Genomic DNA, 21,623 nt, shown 5'->3' with positions numbered 1-21,623 from the left:
AAACTTTCCCTGGTGCAACTTGAGGCCATTACCTCTTGTCCTATCGCTTGTTACTTGGTTAAAGAGACTCATCCCCAGCTCTCTGCACCCTCCTTTCAGGGAGCTGTAGAGGGGGATGAGGTCTCTCCTCAGCCTCCTCTTCTCCAGACTAAAGCCCCCAGTTCCCTCAGCCGCTCCCCGTACGACCTGTGCTCCAGACCCTGCACCAGCTTCACCGCCCTTCTTTGGACACACTCGAATAATTCAATACCCATGGCCTATGACTCCTCTGCCTCTGACCAAAGCCTCCCTTGGAGGTGATATGTGCCCACAAGATGCCATATGACATGTCTCTTTCTTTAAACACTTGCCATGGCCCCAGTTACAAACCTGGCCCACAGGCTGCTGCTTGCCTCACCACCACCTCACAAACACAAAACACAAACTGAGTTAATAAAATATGCTTTTAATATGGTCTGTTCTGAACATGTTAGATTTAAATATTTCATACTGTTTCTCAAGGCAACTAGCACCATGCTCATCTTAGCACCTTCTTCTTTGTGGCTGCTCATCCTCTGTACCATACAGTGACTTGTACTCCACTGTTGTAGCTGAACTGCAATGAATTGCTGCAGTGAAATTCTTTGGAGCAAAAAAAGGTTCTCTTCAGTCTCTTCTTTGTTCATCTGAGATTGCCATTTTGTGGGGTTGAGCAGGAATACTTTGAAGCCTCCTGGCTGATCTTAAAAGAGCTTCAGTCTCGGCAGGTTAAGGGACACAAAAGCATCCTCCCTTGTCTCACATTATTTCTTTTTCTGTCTTTTCCTTGCCACAGCTTTGTGCAAGGCCTGCATAATGAGGTCTTTGTTATTTAGGATGTTGTATTCACCCAGCTGAACCAGACGGTCATATACCTTCTCAGTGTATTGAACTGAATATGTTGAATAAGGGGAACAGCAACCATAGAGATCAACTTTGCCATCTTCCATCTCTGACTCTAAGCGCTTCTGACCTAGGAGGCAGGGGTGACAAATCACGGCTGATAGATGGGAGTTACTCTGGTCATTAGCAAGCAAACAACGTAACAGGGAAAGGAGACGTCTCTCCACGGAGAGAGCTCATCATTTAAATTACTCTTGTGAGTTTAAACAAAAATTTTAAAACAAATACTTATTTTTCAAACTAAAAGCTCAGTGCCTGGCTCAGGTGGGTATCAGCTGCTTTACATCATGAGGGGAGAAAAATGGTGATTATTCCTCTAACATGGGTCTACACTGCAGTCTGAGCTCATGTAGATACATCAAAGTCACCTGCAAACTAACTAGTTTCAGGATTGAAACAGCACAGCCACAGCATCGAATCTGACATAGTAAAAAAAGTAACATTAAACAACAGAGAGGTTTGCTGTATTAAAATAAGCCAACGCTGAAGTTCAAGAGTTGGAGTATTAAATATACCTCCTTCAATAGGCTGGCTGTGATGTCACCCTTTTTTTAATATGTTTGATTACTTACCTGGTGCTTTGTATTTTTGGAAGGTATCATTAATTAGTGGGAAAAACAGCAGTACTGGCGCTCCTGGAGTCTCAGCACCATCAAAGAGGTAACACTCCTTCAGGTTTTTCCTGTCTTCTTCACTCAAGTCCACCCTGGGAAAAAGGATTCCCTGCTCCGAGCAGTACTTGCAGGTCTGGTCCAGAGCCTGGATCAATGAACAGAACACTACTAAGACTTAAAGAGGGTTTCAGTGCTCAGGATTTCTTTGAGTCCAGTAACAAACAGGACATTTTCCAAGCTATCTGTGTGAAAGCTCTGAAATCCCTGTTAGAAAGCACTGCATCATTTGAGAGAAGGTTTTTGTTTTCCTCGAGTTCTTAGCACAAAACAGTTGTATCGTATATAAGAAAAACAGATGGGAATATGTACAGCCTATAAATGAAGTATCGCATTGCAATTTAAAAATTACTTTTAAAGACTTAAAGGCTAAAGACTTTTAGTAAAAAAAAAGTCTTTTTTAAAGTCTTTTAAAAGACTTTAAAGGTTAAAGACTTTTAGTAGGAGCAATAACACCAAAGTGTTAAAAACTTCCAGGTATACAGCTGTTGGAGAAGAAGTAGACACTGCTTCAATTCCTCTCACCTGTATCTGGGATCCTGCACTGTAATTTAAATGCAGAATGACATCCACCTTTCTCTCTGGTTTTAAAAGTGGCATGATGCTTGTATTGATGAAAAATCCCGTATCTATCAGAGACAGGAATTCCTCTGATTGTGTCAGCTGGTTGGGAAACGTGTCTAACACAGTATCTGAAAGGAAAGATTTTTCTTGCTGTAGTTGCAACAGTGCAAAACAGGTTAGCCTGTTTTCCACTCTTACACAATGACCACAGAGCCCTAACTGGTTACTGTCTTTGTGGACGGGAGATTCGCCATATCCCTTTTCTGCTCCCCCAACTCCAGCCACATGCAGTTTTGTACCTGCAGTGGCAACATTCATGCAAGGGGTTTCTCGTGCCTCCCCACTGAGTTCAAACAGAGAAAGGGTGAACCACCATCAGGACCTGGTGCCCCTGCCTCAGGAGGTGTGTGCCACCCGCAAACCATTGGCATGGAGAGAACACCATGCCATGCTACATCCCGGTGTGCCACAACTGGTTGATCTAATAGTGATTTTGCCCAAACGTGGCCTCTAACCTTGGAGAATGGGTTTAATATCAAACCTGGGGTTTTGTTTTGTTCGGATTGTTTATTCTCTCCCCAGGCAGACAGATCTTCTCTTACCTTTCCACCTGCAGAAGTGCTTGTTCTCCAGGTAGTCATTATGCACCTGGAAGCCCTTTAGGAAGTTGTGCTCCTGGGCTACGCAGAAGCGGTCGGTGAGAGCGCTGCGCAGAGCGCTGCCGAGGGGGCCGGCGGGGGTGAACAGGCGAGTCCTCAGCTCATGCAGCTTCACTGGTAAGAGGGGTTCCTCCTCTGCACAGGAAAAGACTGATAAATTCTAGCTGCCTAGAGCAAGGCAGTCCCCCAAGATGTCAAGGTAAGTAACAAAAATCAGCATTTCCTTTATTTAAAAGGCCGAGGATGAAGAGGCTCGATGAGCACAAGTGACCAAATGAAAAAGAAAACAAAATGCTAGTCTTCCCAGCAAAATACCGCTTCCTTACACAGTCCAGACTTGGATAAAACACAAGACCCTGTATCATGGCAGCAATAAAAATCTGCACCAGGCATACACACATTTGTGGAACAGTCTGACTGCAGACTTTGGAAAAGGATAACTTCTGTACTTATTTGCATTACAGTAGCTACTACTTAATGTAGTCAAAATCTTTTTGCTTTATTAATAATTTACAGATCAGTCTTATTATTCCTGAACATTTTACTCATCTACCAACATCAGTGTTGAGCCCTTAGTGAGCACATATACCACAGGACTGAAGATTTTAAAATTATCCAATCATGCTCAGCAGTACGTGACTTTGAATCCAATACCTTTCAGAAAGGCAATTGTAGTCTTTGAGGAAAGACTCCAAAAAATGCCAAATGTACTGTGCACATGTCACATACCAGATGGGTGTGATGTTTATCTATCATTAACCCTATCTAACAATAAATACACAGTAAGAAAGATGATTAAAATATGATAATTTACCTATATTGTCAATTTTGTCACGGGTCCACCTGTGCCAGAAATCTTCTGAGGAATGGGACAAATTCCAGATGTATAACACATTTAGTGAGAATAAACTACTCCACATGCCTGTAAAAAGAAAGAGCTTTCTAACTCAAATATTCACACATCATGAATCTCAAAACTGTTACCATGAGATGAAATCTGCAAGGTTTATGCTTTTTCTTAGTTTGTTTTAAAAGGACAATGTGTCATTTTTGTTTGGCTGATGGCTTTTAAACCTTATTTTGGTCTTCATTTTTTGTCTTATGGTACTTAGGGCTTGATATGTATTTTAACAAATGGAGCAATTTTTGTGAATTAATATGATTTAAGGAACTTGAGTTTTCAAAAAAAAACAAACCACAAACCAACCAACCAAAAACCAAGTATCACAAGGCTTGTATAAAAAGAAAGAAGGAAAGTTTGCAAACTGAGGGATTTGATGGGGAATTATATTGATAAAGGTCCAACTACAACATGATCTTACAACTTCTGCATTTGTAAGCTTCCATTTTTGAGAATAAGCCTGTTAACACATGGAGGGATCAGTTCTGACTATGCATTTTTGAGCCCGAGAAATAATTTCTTTGGTTATCCCATAGGGCACAAGTTCCCACTGATTTTTTGTTCAGGAAGTGCAAATGTATGAACATGCAGCGTAGGTTTAGGCTAAAACAGTACAGTGTCTCCCTCACTCTAAGCAAAGTGGCCAGTCGAAGAGAAGTTTGCAGTCAAACTAGTCACAAGTTGACGGCCTGTCTCTTTGTCTGGAGAACACATATCCATGCTCCACTTCAGTCAGTAGCAAAAATTTTTCTGGATATGAATATGCTATTTTCCACCCAGGCTTGCCCAGGCAAGGTGGAAATTAGAGCCAATGATGTGTGGCCAAAGTAGATTGTCTGGAGCAAGGGGGACCTAGCATGCTCAAACATACCCCGAGTGAAGAATCAACACGAAGGCTCACATTAACTGTCTATAGGAAGCACACAAATTACTGACTACCCACGAGACAGGCAAGAGGCTCTGAAGTTCAACCCTCTGGAGTCACATGAGCAGAACCATGGACTCCCAAGGACCTGAACTTTATTGTTGGACTGGAAGCAAGAATATATTTCTATTCAAACCTAGTTTTAAAAATTAAAATAACTGTGTGTCTGTCAGTTGGAATTTTCTTTTTTACAGTAAACTGAATCCATTATAGTAAGAATTAATTCAGCAATGAGATATTTATCCTCTCTGGTGAAACTGCCCTGTCATTCATGCACTAGTGCTTTATTAGTGCGTAGTTTATATGGCTCACAATTAAAAAAAACCAAAAAAAACCCCAAAAACAAACATTCAGACATTTTTAAAAGATTACCTTCTAAGAAGCAGATCCGGGATTCGGGGACCTTCTTCATCAACCGACCCATGAAAAACTCACTGCCAAAATCCTCAGCACGAACAAAAGCTCCATATTTCTGCAATCCCACCTCATAAGGGGTGAACTCCACCCATTCTGTGAAAAGGAACACAAAAATGAGAACAATGTTTCACTACAGCCCCTTAACTGTAGATAAAAATGATGTTGCTATCACAGGACCAAAAGGAGTTGAAAATGAATTTCTTAAGTCTAGTGTTTCAGACCAATAATTATGAGTTATAAGCATGGTACAAAATGAAAACTCATGAACATGAAAGTTCTTTGAAATATTTTTGAGTCTGTTGCATTGACAGACAAACTTTTCCCTGACCACAAGGACATTATTCAAATACACATCAGCCTGACGTTCTGATCTTTAAATGAGAGGGCTTTTCTTAGACTATCTAAATCCTGGGACAGTCTTTACCAGCTTAAACATAAAGACAAATGACCCTCAGAAGTCTCATAATTACCTTTGAAATCCAGAGTGCTATAGCTGTTCTTGACATTGACTGCAGTATAGATAGGCAATGGGTTCTGACCACGATCAATGGCCCGTTGCTGATCAGAGAGTCTATGGTTGTCTTTCTGTGATTCCAGAAATACGGTTACACAGATAAAAATTAGCACAGGAATGTTTTCTCTGCATCTAAGCTTGTAGGGCAGAAAAATTTCTGCCACTAATGTATAATGGGTGCCGGGCTTAGATTCTGAAATGTTCCTTATTTTTCAAAATTCCTTTAAGTGATCTGTTACTGAAAAATCTGCAAGCATCCAATCTGATGCCAGATTATATGATTAGGATGAAAATGGAAGAAAACGATGAGGAGCAGAAAACAATGTTTTTGGTATAAGTCATCTTAACACGTTTATATAAGTACAACATATTTCAAAAGTCAGCAGGTCCACTATTTAATATCTCTCAGAGGCATTAAGATAATGTCTGTAATTTTGCTATTTCTAAATGAAATACTTGCAGAATAAGCAAAAAAAAAAAAAAAAGAATTTTTTTTTTTTTTCCTAAACATTAATCTTGGAGTTTTCTCAGAAGAACATATCCAAAATCTAATAAGCAAGAATGCTAATTTCCACCATGGTTGGATATCTAAAAGATTGCTACCAAATATTTTTGAAACAGCTGTACATTTCCATACACAGCCTCATAACAAATTACTTCTCTCAGAACAAACAGGAAAATATCTTCTCCAGAAATTAATTTTCAGAAAATTGTAAGCCACTGTAAATGCTGCTTTATGACATACTGTACCCCATCATGCAACAAAGATTCCAGGACAAGCCCCCAGAGATCTATAAAAGATGTTTTGCGGCCCTCTCTTTTCCGTTGACACAGCTGCTTTTTGTAATACTTTAAATACTCCAAGGAAAGGGAATTTATTTTGCACTTTGTCATATGTTTTCGAGCCTCGTTGATTTGCTTGTCGAGATCCTTTTGTGACCAGTCAGCATCTCTGTACAAGTTTGACATGGTCCTAGGAAGAAGAAATATATATTGAAGAGAGAAAAAAACACACCAAGGTTTGAAATACGCAATGGCTATATTTTATGTTTCTATTTTAATTTCTTGATTTGAAATTAAGTAAAGGTTTCCTGTCTTCAGCTCCCTAAGAAACTATCATGTTCCCTTAGAATTCACAGTTATTATCCCTGTCAAAATGGCTTGAGAAATTCACCATAAGATATTCTTAGAGTAACACTTGTTTTCATGCTGTTGCAAATTATGTGACTTTCCCTCATGTAAAGACTTTAATCCGCCAATTTTGGAAGAAGATCAAAAAAACTGGGCTACTGAGAAGGTATTATAGGTAGACTACTGCATGTCAGCCCCAGCCTACTTCAGTGCCTCGGCGTCATCAGGAGGGCTCCAGACAAGAGCTGCCCAGTCCTACTTACCATGTAGTACCAGATAAACCAGTCAGGTATGTGGCACAGTCCAAGATATTGAGTTTCTTGAGCCCCCGCAGACTGCCATACAGCGCGGTCAAAGATCTCATCCCTCCTCCCGTAGTCATGATGGCCACCACTGGGGTCTGTGCGACACACGGACAGAAAGGGCTGGCGTCAAGCAGCAGGCTGCAGCTGACTGTGGCAGAGACTTCCTACTGACACCACCACACGTGCCCAGGCACTGACGTCTTTCCTAATTAATCCCGCTGAAACATAAGCTACCACTGATTCCATAAAGAAGAACAGGAGTAAAAGTAATGACAATTTTTGCTTAGATAACTGACAATTGTCTCCAATGTGTTCAACACAGATGTTTGGTAAAAAACAACTGAAAATGAGTTATTCAAAAGAGACAGTAAAAGAGAAAAAAAACAGTTGTAAAGGCAGGAATTAAACAGAAACCTTCCAGGTCGAAGAGAGAAGGAAGGATTATCAACAGAGATAACAATCATAGGGTAAGGACTGTGGAAGAAGCCATTTCTATATAAGTAATATCTAGCTGGCTGGCAATAACGGTGTAGCAGGAGAAGAGGTAAACTCAGGATAGCAGCTGCAAAAGACGCAAACAGCAGGGTGAGATTAGAGGTATGTGGCAGTACTGGAAGTCTACTTAAGTTTAAAGATGAGGAAGGAACAGAAAAAAAAAACTGGGAAGAAAAAGAGGTCATATTATGCTGTTATTCCCCCACTGCTAAGCTGAATCTACAGACCTCATGGTCCAGCAGATCCTGTTCCAGTTGCAGGACCTTCTTCAGAGCAGGAGCAACGTAATTCTGTCTTTTGCGTAGAAAGTCTTGTTCTTGCACACAGAGGTCAAACCCTAAACGCACATCAAGGTGGTCTGGGCTGGAGCAGAGATCAGGAAAGAAGAATATTCCATTTTATTATTGGTAGACAAGCTCAGAGTTTCAAATATAAGGAAATACTACCACATCTACAGGAGGAGCTATTCCTACGCTCCCAAGCAGACATACAATGCTGCATGGAAGAACGACAGAAAAAGTGACCACTAAATTTCTAAGCAGTTATCAAAACCTAAGGAATGACATTCCTGCAGATAATTTCTGAGACATCTGCTGTCTGGATTCTCTCACACCTTAGCCTGCACTGAGAACTATAGTAAAAACTTCTCATGTTTGTCTTGAAGCTGGCAGCAAAGTTTACCTAGTTCATGATCAGCAGCACCGGGTGATCAGCTGCACTCTTACAGTGTTAAAAAAAAAAGGTTCAAGACTGTGCTGAGCGTAACACTGACTAGCACAATCGACTTGTAATATTATTTCTTCTATTTTATGCACCTTTTCATTATTCATGTCACAGTATGGATTACCTACACATATTGTTAATTTAGCACATATAGTTTGCTTTCGGTTCATGTGAATTCCGTATCACTTGGTCACACAACCTACTGTCCTACTGTGAGTGCCTCTTCCCTCGTAAAGGGCCAAGGGTGAGACAAGTTCAGCTAAGGACTAGTTAGCCTCTAAGAGTGGCCAAGTCTCTTACCAGTCTTCTGCCTTTGCATGTAAATCAAATCCTTTATCCTGAAAAGCAAGAATGAAAAGAGTGTAAGCATGACAACCTGCTTTAGCACCCCTCCCCTGCAGCCCCAGGAGGAATTTTAGCTTGTGCCATCCTAGCAACACAGGTACAAATCGGGAGCTCTAAATAATCCAGCAGCGTATGTGAATTGTCTGTGGTAGTTTATTGTCAGGTAAGTGGTTCAGTAATTCCTAATGTTTTCTAGTGAATGTAACATCTGAGGGCAACTGCTGTTTACAGAGGAAAGTAATGACAGTGTATACCTTACCCACCTCCGCTCACATCACCTCTCGCAGGCAGGCAGCCAGATTACACAGCAGCATTTGCTCTTCCCTTTCTGTAGCTTATACACCACAACAGCCACGATCCTTTCATTCTATATGGATTTTTTTAGCCATGAATCTAAAAGTGCTTTTCAAAGCATGGTCAGCATCAGCAAGAGACTGGTGCTACCTCAGTTAGTTCAGGTGACCCGCTGGTGCGTGAGAAGGAGAAAAGCAAAGCCTCAAAATTTAGCATGAAGTAAGATCAGGATGGAGTTAAGAAGATCTCCAGTATTCCCATTCGAAGAGAACAAGACACAACCTGGCCTTATCAACTAAAGACCTACCACTGCTAGACTGTGGCATCTTTGCCTGCAGACTTTCATCATCAGAAGGTACCCTGGTAATCATCAGGGGGATGCAGACTTCCACACCCAGGTTTCTCAAACTCTCCACAAAAGAACAGGCACTCACCTCTGCTAAGATCATGTTTTTTCCACTTGGAAGGGAATGAAGTTCCATGTTTGGGGAGCCTGTATCATACACATGTGAACGCTGAAAAAATACAAATACATCCAAGTTGATATTGTAAGAAATGCTACTGTTTTTCCACCATGCAAATTAATGTCACTATTTATGGTGCATGTTACTTTACATCCCATTAGTGTGTTTTATAAAGTCCCATTATAACATACAAAGGAGGGCTGTCGTTTCTTCCCTGGTAGCGTAACATCCAGTGTTGGCTGCTTGTATCTTGCATAGTGGAATTTGGCAGGAGCAGAGAAGCCGAAGAACAGATCAGATCCCAGCATAATGTCTTGGGTGCCCTCGTAAGAGCCTTGCACTTTAAAGGAGAATTCTTTCTCTAAGGAACCAACACAAAAGCAGACACAGAGTAGTTTTCTCATCAAAATTGGAAACAAAGGTTCTTGCAGAGTGTACCACAAGGCTGTTCTCATGTTTTGGATTTGTTGGGGTTTTTTCCCATTCTTACATTTAGCTAATTGCCTTCACAATATTAGAATATCTTGATTTAAAAATAGCTGATGGAGAAATAATCTCACTTGATAAAGATTTCTTCTCCTTTTTCTTCTTCTTCTTCTCAACCACCTGAACTTCCAAGCAGCAGATTTTGCGAGACTGTAAGAGACACGAGCAATAAAATACTTCATGGTAGGGAATTTTCCAGTCTGAGATTCTGTTTCCTAGTCTAAGCTCCTACTGATGATGATACAAATGCTATACAGGCAATGCATTTTGTCCTGAGGAAAACATTTTCTCTCAACCACAACCTCAATTTCAGATGCTGGCTGGAACAGGAGGGGACTCTGAGAAACTGGATGCAGGCAGAGCAAGGCTGGGTGTGCAGCATGGACGAACAGGGCTTGAAGAAAGGAGAAGGTGAGGGCAAAGTGAAAAACAGCACTCCCAGGATCCTGACCGAGATGCAGAGGACTGATTTAAGCAAAAATAATGAGGAAGCAAAACTAATAGATGAGTGTATGTCGTGGTCAGAACTTCTCTGTGTAAAAAGTGTGGTTATGAATGCAGGAAATGGTGTATGCTTGGGACAGGACAAAGCTCGTCACTTTGGAAGTACAGGAATTCAGGAGCAGTGATGTCCAAGGGAGACTTCACTGCTGCACCAGTGTCTCAGACCTAATCCATTTCCATGCATTGCCTTTGCGACACCAGAGGAATGCTAGCATGGGGGATCTCGAGCCACAGCCTCTCCACAGGTGCCATCCACAAGGATGTGTTGTGAGGCAGATGATGAAGTGGGAAATGGTGGCGTTTCAGTGCTGTCTTTGCTCAATCAAAGGGCACGTTGGCCTGATGACTGTGAGTCAAGTGAAACGAGTGTGGCAACAGGACAAGAAAGGTGACAAAGCACAACACTCACCACTAGTACTCCATTAGTAATGATGGTTTCAGGAGGGCCTGAACTAGGAAATAGAAAGAAAAATACATTTTTAATAACTCAGTATAATTACAGTATAATTCACGAGCCGCACCCTTCTCCTGATTTTCCTCTTGCTTATTTTTAGTTGCACACTGGATTTAAAAAAAAAAAGTCCCAGGAGACTCATGGTACAAGTTTCCTCATGCTACTCTGTCAAGGCACAATCATCATCCTACCGGCTCATCCAGTCCTGGAGCTCAGCAAAAAATAAAGCAGTGCAGTGATTTTATGCTGAGTCCCAAGATATGGCTGCAGATGATTTCACAGAATTCAGTTTTTTAAAATTGCAGTCTGTGGGAGAATGGGACAGAAAGGGCTCTAGACTGGAAACCCAGTGCATTGTCCCATGTTGTGCTTTGCAGGGAGGTGAACCCCGCTCTGCTGATCTCACAGATGAACACGTAACAAAACGGCAGTATTCTGGTCGTAAATAGTATTTATTATGTTAGGCAAAGAAAAGGGTTTACGGTTTTGTCCCTGTCTGCCTGAAGTTCATGGGAGGTCATCCTGGCATGCACCAATTCGTCACCCAGCTCATAGCACAGATTCCTTGGGAAACCGTGTTCATCATCAGCATCATCAAGGAATGATGCTCTCTGGGCAATTAGACTAGATTATTTCATGCCTCTGAATTGCTGTTTCTTTTTGCTGCAGATTATGTTGCATTTCATGTTTACTCACATATTATCCAATGCAAATCCCACCTCTAGCTCCTCTTGTCTCTGGAAAATAAAGAAGGGAAATGGTTTTGGCACTGTCTACTAGCAGTTCTCACGATGCAAGTTCTCATTCTCACAATATAGGTACGCATGCACTATTTGTGACTGGCAGAGCATTTACAATAGAGGCACCCACCACCTCACATCAGTGAGCCTTGAGCCTCAAGATTCCTTATTGATAGTAAGTTTCTGGATGGCTGTAATAGCAGTTTTTAACAAAGAAAGTAGTTGGCTTGCCTGCTTCTGCTGGGACACAAGGGACAGACCCAGGCGGAGATGCTCTCTCATACCGAGTCTGTCAGCAAAGAGAAAGAGGGTCTGCTGAGGGGAGCAGCCAAAGACTTGTGATGTAAGGAGGGGAAACGGTAGCATGCAAAGCAACCACTTTGTTTGGCAATGTGTTGAGGGCATTGGGGCAGAGGTAAATCTGACGTTAAGACCTGGTCTGTGGGGTGGTGGAGAAGACTATAATCCCTAGGAGGAAGAAAGCACAGGAGAGAGGAAAACAAAGGTGGAGACAGAAGGGATGATGAACAGAGAAGTGAGATCAGGCTGTAGGTTACTTAGTTTCTCAAATTACCTATTGCATTCATGACATCGAAAAGTTATTAATATAAGACCTAAAAAAATTACAAAGGCCTGAAGAATATGAAGTCTAACTACTGTAGCTTTGCAAATGCAGTAATGAAAGGCTTGGTTATGGCACCTGTAACCACCCAGAGAGTAATGAGCTGGGTTACAACTAGCCAGATGGTTCTATTTTACCAAGGGTTAGTAGAAGTCCACACAGTGGTCCTCTGGTATTTTGCAGAAAAAGAAATGGTCAAATAAGGCATTTAAAGATAATGAATTGCAGAGCAGAGTTTGGCTGAATTGTGCATGACAGATGCACAAGAGACTGGAAAGGAACTGGAAAAGGAGAGGGATGGACAGAACATACTGGGAGGTGGGATGTACGACTTGCAGAGCCATTCATATTTTGAATGTGGACATTCAAAATAGGAATATTTCTTGTTGCCAAGCTGAGTGGCATGACTTAGACACCTTTTTTTAAACACCCATGCCACAGCCCATAATTAGCAACTAGCCTGGTTCAACACTTCATTCTGATCACAAAGTTATTACTTCCTAAGTATTAGGTTAAGTGACAAGTTATGAAAAAAAGAATCATAGGCTGGAGTGGACACACTCCTCAATTGAGGCAGGCTCAGCAAAGTGACAATTTTGCAGAGATGCCTGAAGTCTGTGAGCTTCTATGGCCAACACCAAAACCTTCAGTGTGTCTACAGATCCAGATGTGAACAGGCTTTTCTATGTCAGAGTGAAAATCAACTCCCTTTTATGTGGCTGGGCAGTCCGTACACAAGAAAGAAAAAAAGAGAGGTTTTGCGAATAACATTTTAGACAGAAAAGCAGACAAACATGTTCGTGACAACTTATTCCACTTCTTATTTCAGATCTCACCTGTGAATCGCACTTGAAGTGCATGAAGACTTGCTCTCCCAGGGAAAGTTTGGCTATATCGAAGTACACTGTGAAGAGGTGGTCATCTTGAGTAACCACATCCTTATCATAGAGTGCCAGCTCCAGCACATTCTGGGAAGGGAACGGAAAGACTTTAGAAATGTATCCGTTTTCATTCAAAGCAGGAGATCCTGGGGACAGCTGTTTAGAGTCAGCTGTGAGGAGTGGGAGGATGTAAAGAAAAAAAGCAGGAAGGGAGGGAGGTGGAGGGGAAATCAACTCCATGTAGGCATCTGCCTTTGAGGAATGAGAGGAAATCGCAGACATCTCAAAGATCGTATTCTACCCATGGCTGAGAGAGATACTTGTCTTTCATGGCATGGAAAACCATTATAAGGATATGTGTGATTCTCACACCTTTCTGCATCTTTCCTTGCCTCTTGAGAAACTTACTTATGTCTCCTTTTCAAAAGGATAAAACCTGGCAGTTGCTCCCTAGGTCATGGCTAACAGGGAAGTCCCAGCTCAGTACCTTGACCTGACTCTGGATCCTGAAGTAGAAGGTTTCATTCCAGACTGGATCTTTGCAATTCTTGATGGGTTTAGTCTGAAATTTGTCAGTTGAAGCAGTTGGCAGCCACAGGCTCACGTAGCAATCAGTCTGGCTTACTGTATGTTAAAAACCACAAACACATCTAAAATAAGGATTTGCTTTAGAAGAAAGAATGAATTGAACAACACGAAGCTTTGCTTTCAAAGGGATGCACTATGATACATGATAACTTATTTGTCTAACATACACATTACAGTTTAGAAAGATGAATTGAGAAAAAGGAATAGGGACACGATTCTTCTCTGAATGAATGTAATTAGGAACATAACAAATACATTAAAACCAAAGGGTTTTCTCCTCCTTTTGTCCTGGGCAATCAGCTTAACCCAGGATAAAGTCATTCAGGACAACCACAGCATCCTATATCTGCAAGGGTTAAGGAAACAAAGTGATAGCTTCTATTTTAGCCAGAGAGTTCATTTAAATAAAGCCCAAAACATTTAAAAAAAAAAAAGCCTCTTGATTTCTGCATAAGTAAAGCTATAATATTCTATTATATTTCAGTTGCAGGTCATCAGAAGTGAGCCTAGAAAATGTCCAAACATCTAATGGGGTTTTATCATGAAAGCTGTTACACAGGGAATCGGGGACTAGCTAGTAGCCGGTGCAGGTTAAGAGGACTGTATAGAGCCCTACAGGTACTTACAGACATCTGCCTGGTGGATATTTCTTGCTCTTATGACTCTTACAGTCAGTAAGTAACACAGAGATGATTCTATCTGCAGGGAAAAAAAAAAAAAACACAACAAAACATTCAAAAGACAGGAAGGAATGATAAATGTAGATAGCATATTGAGAAAATAAAAATGATCAAGAGAGAAAAATACCTAAATCATGAACAACTTAGTTGGCTTTGTTACATAAATATATTCCAGAAGAAAACACAGGATATCTTTCCACATTTTTTGCTTTCAACAGACTACAGAGTTTTCTCTGCTCTCTTTGGGGATGCAGAGAAATATGTGCAATAGGTACCGCTGTGACCTTATAGGAGTTCCCATTGCACAGAACAGGGCACTGTGACTGTGAAATGGCCAACACATTTGTTTTCCTACTAGTATCTAAATCAAGTACTAGACCAAAAGACTTCTCTACTTTTATAGCATGATATGTGGACTTGTATTATAGAGAATTTATTTGCTTTCTAACTAAGATCTAGCTGCACAAAGTGGTAAGGTTCAAACAGCTTGGGAGAAGATTTACTTGTTAAATTTTCAAGATAGAAAATGAAAAGCTGTCTTAGGCTTTTTACAAGTGATAAAATCGTCATTGTGGGAGTCACCTCCCAAGCAGTCATCACACATGTTCAGCCTGGGCTATGGGATATGATTTTCTCATATTCCTGCTCTTTTAAATGTACAGTACTCTCCAGAATTAAATGTTGACCTCTGATCCCTACGCTGCTTTTAAAGTCAGCGATCGCTGCTTTGCCCTTTCACCATGCTACTCACTATGCATGTGGTTTTCATTTACAGGGTCATAACTGCCCCTCTTGAGCTGAGCTCACCTCTAACTTTTTCTTCTGAGAAGTTTTTTACTAGTTTTGAACCATGTAAACTCTTTGTGTCCAGAGTTTCCTCGCACTGCTTTGCATAAGAAGTGAAAACAGTGGTTTACACCTGATGAGAAACTGTTATTTGTTCCCTTTGGCTTCCCTCCTTCATACTAGCCCATGTCTCCAACATTAAGGCCTCATGCTTGACTTCTTAGCTGCTCATATTGCTGTTCTGGTCTCATGTTGGAGTCCAAGCATATCCCTTCTCCTTTCAGCATAAAATAACGAAATAAATACCATTGATCTCCATTTCCACCTAACCTTTTATTTCTCCAGTCACGGAAAGGGGGAAAAGACACAAGATGTTGGAATATAAATCAGGAGGAAAATTTTGCTCCAAAAGTTCTAAAATGCAAAAGGCATTTAGTGCAAGTACAGGGCCACAAACAGGTAGTGACACCACCTGCTCATTCCACCTACACTGCAGAAGGACTATAAAAAGACCATTGCCAGTCCTGAAGTGGCATTAGATGACAGTGACCTCATTAGTCCCACTGGGAAGGATGTGTGACACAGGTACCGTGGGAAAGGAGAGCAGGGCTTTTGCTCTAGTTGGCCTGTCTGAGCAAGACAATTTGATATGTGCCACGCTTACCGTCTGTAAAAAGTGAAGTGATCAGTATTCATGGGCTCAATGGAATATATGTCCATGTGTGATGGCTCTCATAACATTTAACCTGAGTGTATTAATGCATGCAGCCGGGGATAATGAATATACGCTGTTGAGACTGAGGACAGTTAGCAAGTAGGCTAATGAAGAAACAGGTAACATTAGCCACCAGGTAACCAAAGCACCCCACTCTAGGAAAAGGCGTCAACGACATTTGTGGTGTTTGGCTGCACAGCAGGTGACCACATGTGCAAACCAAGGATGTCAAAGCACTGCTGAGAGTCCAAAGAACAGCTGTGGATAAGACCATCAAAGGCACGTCTATTAGTGTCTAAAACCCGACTCCTAAGACATAGAAATGAGGCAGGTATGGGTGGAAAGTGTTCAGTAATTACAGAGCCAGTAACTGGTGCTGCCAGTGGCTGGCTTTGGAGAAGGCTCTTTCCTGGAAGGGATCAACTGAGTTTCAGGGATTGGGTCTCCTGGAACCACCTTCGTGGTTTGTGATGACCCCAAAGCACCGGGGAGGGAGTGCAGATTAACGAAGTACTCAGGCATGTGGATGTGCCCTGTCATAACCAGCAGGCTTTGGCTTAGACATCACAGAGGTATAAAGCAAATGGCCAAAATACCGTCAGCTGTGTGAGTTTTGCCTAAAAAATTTGTGAGGTCTGGTTTGTACTTCTGAACCTGCCCTGCAGTGTAGAAAGCTGCATTTTAGAGAATATTTTCTCATCTTTGGGCATTGTATTCAACTAATGAACAGAAAGGTTAGCTATTCCTTAAAGTCTAAGCACAACACTTGTTGCTCAGCTGCTTAACTCAGCTCAAAACAGAACAAGGTAGAGAACCTAATTATTATCAAATGGCCTCAAACTAGAGAGAACAAGGTTAAAAAATCTTTTTTGGCACATCTGATCCTCTCGTTTCCTAAACAAAAGATTTCCTATAATGTGTCTGAAGTTTTCTGGAGAAGTATTAGTTTTTTGTAGAGACCAAAAGAAGGATTAATCCAGGAAATCAGGTGTTGAAAATCCACTTCAAGATTGTGCCATACTCTCTGTGGGAGTAAATGGCACAATTTCACATCTACAACTGACAGTAAATTTGCCCTTCTACTTTAGCAAGACATATGCAGCAGAAAGCCTATTCAAACCCATCCTTTTAAAGATACTGGTCTTGTTAAAACAGGGTTCATTTCCCACATGCCAAGGATAAAAAACAGCACTAGGACTTTAACATGAAGCAAGACTGCATAAGTGATCAAAATGATAAGTGCGACGGTGTTTCACAGAGGGTTTCACAGAGGGATGGGTTATGGCAACTAATTAGACTGTTTGGCAGATGCTGAACCCTATCTGTTCTCACCCAAGCTCCACCCAACAGGAAAGTCTCTTTTACAGTTTTCTTTTGAAATCGTTGTGTGCAGTACCTTTGTAACAGGAGTCCACTGTTCCCTGTCAGGATCCAGCTGCATAATTCCTTCTCCTAGCCAAGTGGTTTGAGTGATGGTCTCCTGCAACAAGAAGGGCCAAGGTTACCCCTGGGAAAAACATCCTGTCTCTTAAAAGCAATCCTCATTAGGAACTGAGAACTGCAGGAGAGGAGTGAAGGGGAGCCCCTGGTCAGTGCTGGCCACAGAGCCTCGGCGGGTACAGGTGTCTCCTGCTGTGCTCTGTGCCACTGCCTGCACCAGGCTTGCCCCAGTAAGCCTGAGCAGAGGCATAGCAGCCAGGGAAGGTCCACCCTTCGCATGACACACAGGGAGGGAAGGCAGATCCTGTCCTGGCTGTTAAAGGAACAGCAAACCTGTCTCCTGTAAACACACCCTGCCACCTGAAGAACATCTCCATGCTATTTAATACTTAGTCTAAGGTTACATACATCACATCTCTAAAAGAAAGAAAAAAAACCCCTAAATATACAAAATGCTCCCTTTTTAAATAAGCTTTTACTTCCCAAGCAGTGTTCGCTTCCTTCCTATAGCTTGCTATCATTTTTAAAATTTCAGTAATGAGCTCCTGAAGCACTGACTTTCTTCACCCCATGCAGAGCCGTTTACAGCCAGTGGTAGGTAAGAAAGCAGTACCACCTCTGCACTACGTGCAGCATAAATAAACAGCTCAGATCCCAGATGCCTTGCTTTGCTCTGCACCCTTCTTACCTGAGATGAAACGCCATCTTGCTCCATTGTGGTCACTGTCACATACACGTCCAGTGTTATCTCTGGCAATGCAATTTCACATCTCCTAACTTTCACAGACGCTGATAGTTAAAATGTCTTATACGCAGGTGAGCAGCTATTTATAAACTGACTCAGAGCCCCACCTCTCCCTGATTTCTTAAACCGAGTTATTCCCCTCCCATTTTCTTACGCTAGGAAGCGGAATCCTGTGGTCGAATAATTAGGAAAAAATACCTTTGCCTGTACAGTAGGTGGAAGTTTGCTATTTGAGTCACTTTGCCCAATACTGGCCAATGGCAGCTTTATAACTAATGGTAAGAGAAGGATGTCATTTTATCTGACTGCTGAACTATCCACTTAGCAAGACCTCAAAGCTTACAGAAATACATACTCTGCAACAAGATGCATCAACTGCACATTAATTGGATTTAGGTTATCTGTGGCAGTAAGCAGATAGGATGAAGCAGCTAATGAAAGAAAAAGAGGGACAACACCATTGCTCTCAGACTAAACCGGTTCTTGCAGCAGTTTAAGGGTTCCTGCACCACATGTCCCTGCAATCCCAGGTCTAGGTGTGCAGAGTAGACACACTCATATGGTGGTTTATATCTACTCAGCCTCCATCCAGCAGGCTTGGATCTCTCCTCAAGTCATTGTATTCTTTGTCCCTTCTTTCCTATGGCTTGTTACTATTATTTTTGTTTAGACGAAGAATCCTGAAGCAATGACTTTCTTTAGTTTAGCTCCACCCCCTGTAAATACTTCTGCTCCGCTTTCCAGCTCAGACTGACTCTGGCTATAATCTAGCTGCATTTAAGTGCCCGTGACTGACCCAATGAACCCTGCCAGCCAGAGGCAAAGCTCAGCACCAACTGCTCACTGCCCTCTGCACCGCGCCTGTCACACCTGTGAAGCCACCACCATGGCAGGACCCCTGCACCTGCCCCTGTGAGCACTGAGCTGGCCCATGCACCATTGAAACCAGCATGGCTCCCAGCCCGCTGCAACACAGCAGCCAAGGACATGTACCCTCATCAGGTCATAACAGGTCAAAATCTTGGAGGGAAGGGAAACCCTTGGCTTCCCTGCTCTCCTCGTATATTGCCTATGACCAAAAAGCTACCCATTCCCTGAATGTTCTTGAGATTACTGGTTAAATGTTGCTACCAGTCAGCACAGTTCCCCTTTGCAAATTCCCATGCAAAATAATACCAAGTCATCACGATCGACTTGGTAGAATAAATTTTTGCCATAGGCTATGTTATTTCACAACACCACGAAGAGTTGTGACTACACACATGACATGTTTCCTCCATGTGCCAGCTGCAACGATGTAGCTTGATGAAATGCATTTTTCATTAGGTCACAGAAAACAACATTGGCATCTTTCAGTCATAGTCAAAGGCAGTGCTTTATTACGACATCTCCTTGGAGCACCCAGCTATAAACCAGACTGTCCACCAGAACTGGGGCTCTGAGACTGTTGCTCCCACAGTGACAGTGGCCAAAAAGCTCTCATTTTCACAAATAACATTTGCAAGCCACATCAGAGACAGCCCTTGAGGGAGAGGGGGACCATGGCTCGCTTTGTACCCCTGCAATCTGCCTCTGAGACATTCCTTTATTCACAAAGCTCACAGCAAGTATTTGGCATGCTCTTTGCAGAGATAACAACAGTTTTGTTTTTCTGAAACAAGGAGCACACTGTGAACCTGGAGCATATAACTGAAATGCCTGAATATGTGGAGCAAGGCAGAATTTTAATTTTGTTAACAAGCCTTTATTGTCCAGTTGTATTGTATACATGAAATATTTGCATGTAAATAACATTTCTTCAGAGCTAGAGGTGGAACAGTTTTATGGCCAAAAACTGTGTTTATTTTTTCACACCAGGGATTTCAGATACACAGACCACATAGCACCATATTTCTGATTATGACGAGTGAAGCTACCATAGAACAAAAAAACCCAGCAGAAAAGTGCATATTTGTTCAAAACCTAAATTTTCAAAACCTAAAGTTTCAAATGTTCATATTTATGTTCTGATCTTTAGGCTTGCAACATCAGGCTACAGTTGCACAAAACAGTGAGGTTTGGTTTGACATCATAAATGACAAAAGTGTTGGCAAAAGTAATTGTGAACCAATTTGTAAAGATAATTTGTCATTGCTTCTTGCCAAAATGAAAATCCTCAGAGTGTCATTTTGCACCAAGCCAAACATGTTATTTGACTGTAAATGAAACCTGTTATTTTCAGGTTGAGTTCCCTGGGCTGACGAGGTAGGCGGTCTATTAAAAAGAAGCTGTGTTTCAAAACAAAGAAGTTTTGTAAAATTAACATGAAATGTTTCAACTTACCCAAGCATTTTCCCTGGTTTATTTTAGCCCCAGATTATGACATTTAGTTGATAGATATTTTTCACTGAATAGACTTTGTTCAAAATTTTCCCAGTTGTCATTAGGACACAAAAAATCATTAATAAAAAAGTATACTTTCAGTTTGACTTGCTCCTGGAATATGAAATTTATTCTGGATTTATAATTTTTACAGCTCACCCTCAGCACTTTCAAAAGTTCAGAAAAGACACTTTCCATAAAAGGGAAAATGAAGAAAGTTTAAAATGCAAACCCACAACAAATATTATTGGTGGTTTTGTGCTAGATGCCATGGAGGGTCTGTTCAGATTGTTTTGAGATGGTCTTAGTTGTTGCAGACTACTAACTCACCCCTGCTTATCTGCATAATTTGTTCAGGCAGAACTAAACAAATAAGCTTTTCTGTTGAAGATCGTATGTCCTAAACTGTTTAAACAAATTGCATTTAGTAAAACAACAGTTTTCATTGTGTAGTGGAAGTAAAATATTCTCATTCCAAGAACTTTTTAATTTAAGTAAGGAAGTTTAATATAAGAAGTAATTCAACTGGGAAAAAAAAAATCCAGGGTGTTTTAGTTTGAAAGCTTCAAAATAAAATGTTAACTTTCTTGCATACTGTCTTAACACAAAACAATCAAAACTGACATAAGTTCACAGGAAATTTTGATGTGTCCAAATTACACATTTCACTTTAAAAATATCTTTACGTGAAAAACCTTATGCCACTTCCTCCTAAGTTGCTCCTTCCCATCTACATATGAATCATTCACACCCCAAGAGAGCCCAGGAGGTGGGGTTGGATGTGTGCACACAGTTGTCCCTCTTACATTTCCAGCCTCTGAAGCTGCTCTTCAGGGCACTTGCAAACCAGAATTGATCCAGGGATGCAATGCCAGCTTCCAGTCGTGTCTCAGATATTCTTCATTTTCCAGGATTGGATGCACCTTGTGTTCCACAAAGAAGAATTGTGGGGAGCAGAAGTTTGTACCCTCTTCTTACGGCCTGTAGGTGTGTTGGCTGGGTTGTAGTACTGTAGCACTGTGGTAGTAAGAAATTATTTTCCTATATGTCATACATTATGATAAGAGGCTTAAAATAGCACTATTTTAAAAATCTAACAAGGATTTTAGGTAAAGAGTGTTTTACGGACAACCTTAATTTAGAGAACCAAGCATATGTAAAAATGTCCCAGGCTATGCCTTTGCCTGTAGAGGCCACTTCTTGGGAATGGAGAAGAAAAAACAACCACAAACCACTGAGCCACCTGGGGTAGTTTCTTTCTGTAGTGCAGAACGGCCAGTGTTCAAAAAGTT

General features: G+C 41.4%; 1 protein-coding gene across 1 annotated transcript; it reads right to left on the bottom strand.

The window, feature by feature from the left end:
- Positions 1 to 466: 466 nt before the first annotated feature.
- Positions 467 to 18,003, bottom strand: LOC113480584 (cytosolic phospholipase A2 epsilon-like). The gene is made up of 21 exons (XM_026849463.1): positions 17,914 to 18,003; positions 17,182 to 17,265; positions 14,231 to 14,303; positions 13,504 to 13,640; positions 12,972 to 13,103; positions 11,470 to 11,510; positions 10,729 to 10,771; positions 9,890 to 9,965; positions 9,521 to 9,690; positions 9,300 to 9,380; positions 8,527 to 8,564; positions 7,731 to 7,866; positions 6,967 to 7,103; positions 6,323 to 6,545; positions 5,529 to 5,643; positions 5,014 to 5,151; positions 3,630 to 3,737; positions 2,759 to 2,950; positions 2,118 to 2,284; positions 1,494 to 1,680; positions 467 to 991 (listed from the first exon to the last, which is right to left on the bottom strand). Exons 1-21 carry the CDS (start codon positions 17,938 to 17,940, stop codon positions 783 to 785), a joined length of 2,514 nt encoding a protein of 837 aa, XP_026705264.1. The 5' UTR covers positions 17,941 to 18,003; the 3' UTR covers positions 467 to 782.
- Positions 18,004 to 21,623: the final 3,620 nt, after the last annotated feature.

Source organism: Athene cunicularia (assembly GCF_003259725.1).
Source record: "Athene cunicularia isolate RWA chromosome 5 unlocalized genomic scaffold, athCun1 chr5_part1, whole genome shotgun sequence".
NCBI lineage: Eukaryota > Metazoa > Chordata > Aves > Strigiformes > Strigidae > Athene > Athene cunicularia.
This window is presented reverse-complemented; position numbering and strand designations above follow the sequence as displayed.

Coding starts and splice junctions, on each gene's coding strand:
- LOC113480584 (XM_026849463.1), bottom strand. CDS start 17,940: ATGGAGCAAGATGGCGTTTCATCTCAG. Junction 7,867..8,526: donor CATGCAAAGGCAGAAGACTG/GTAAGAGACTTG, acceptor TCTCTGCTCCAG/CCCAGACCACCTTGATGTGC. Junction 7,104..7,730: donor AGGATCTGCTGGACCATGAG/GTCTGTAGATTC, acceptor TGTGTCGCACAG/ACCCCAGTGGTGGCCATCAT.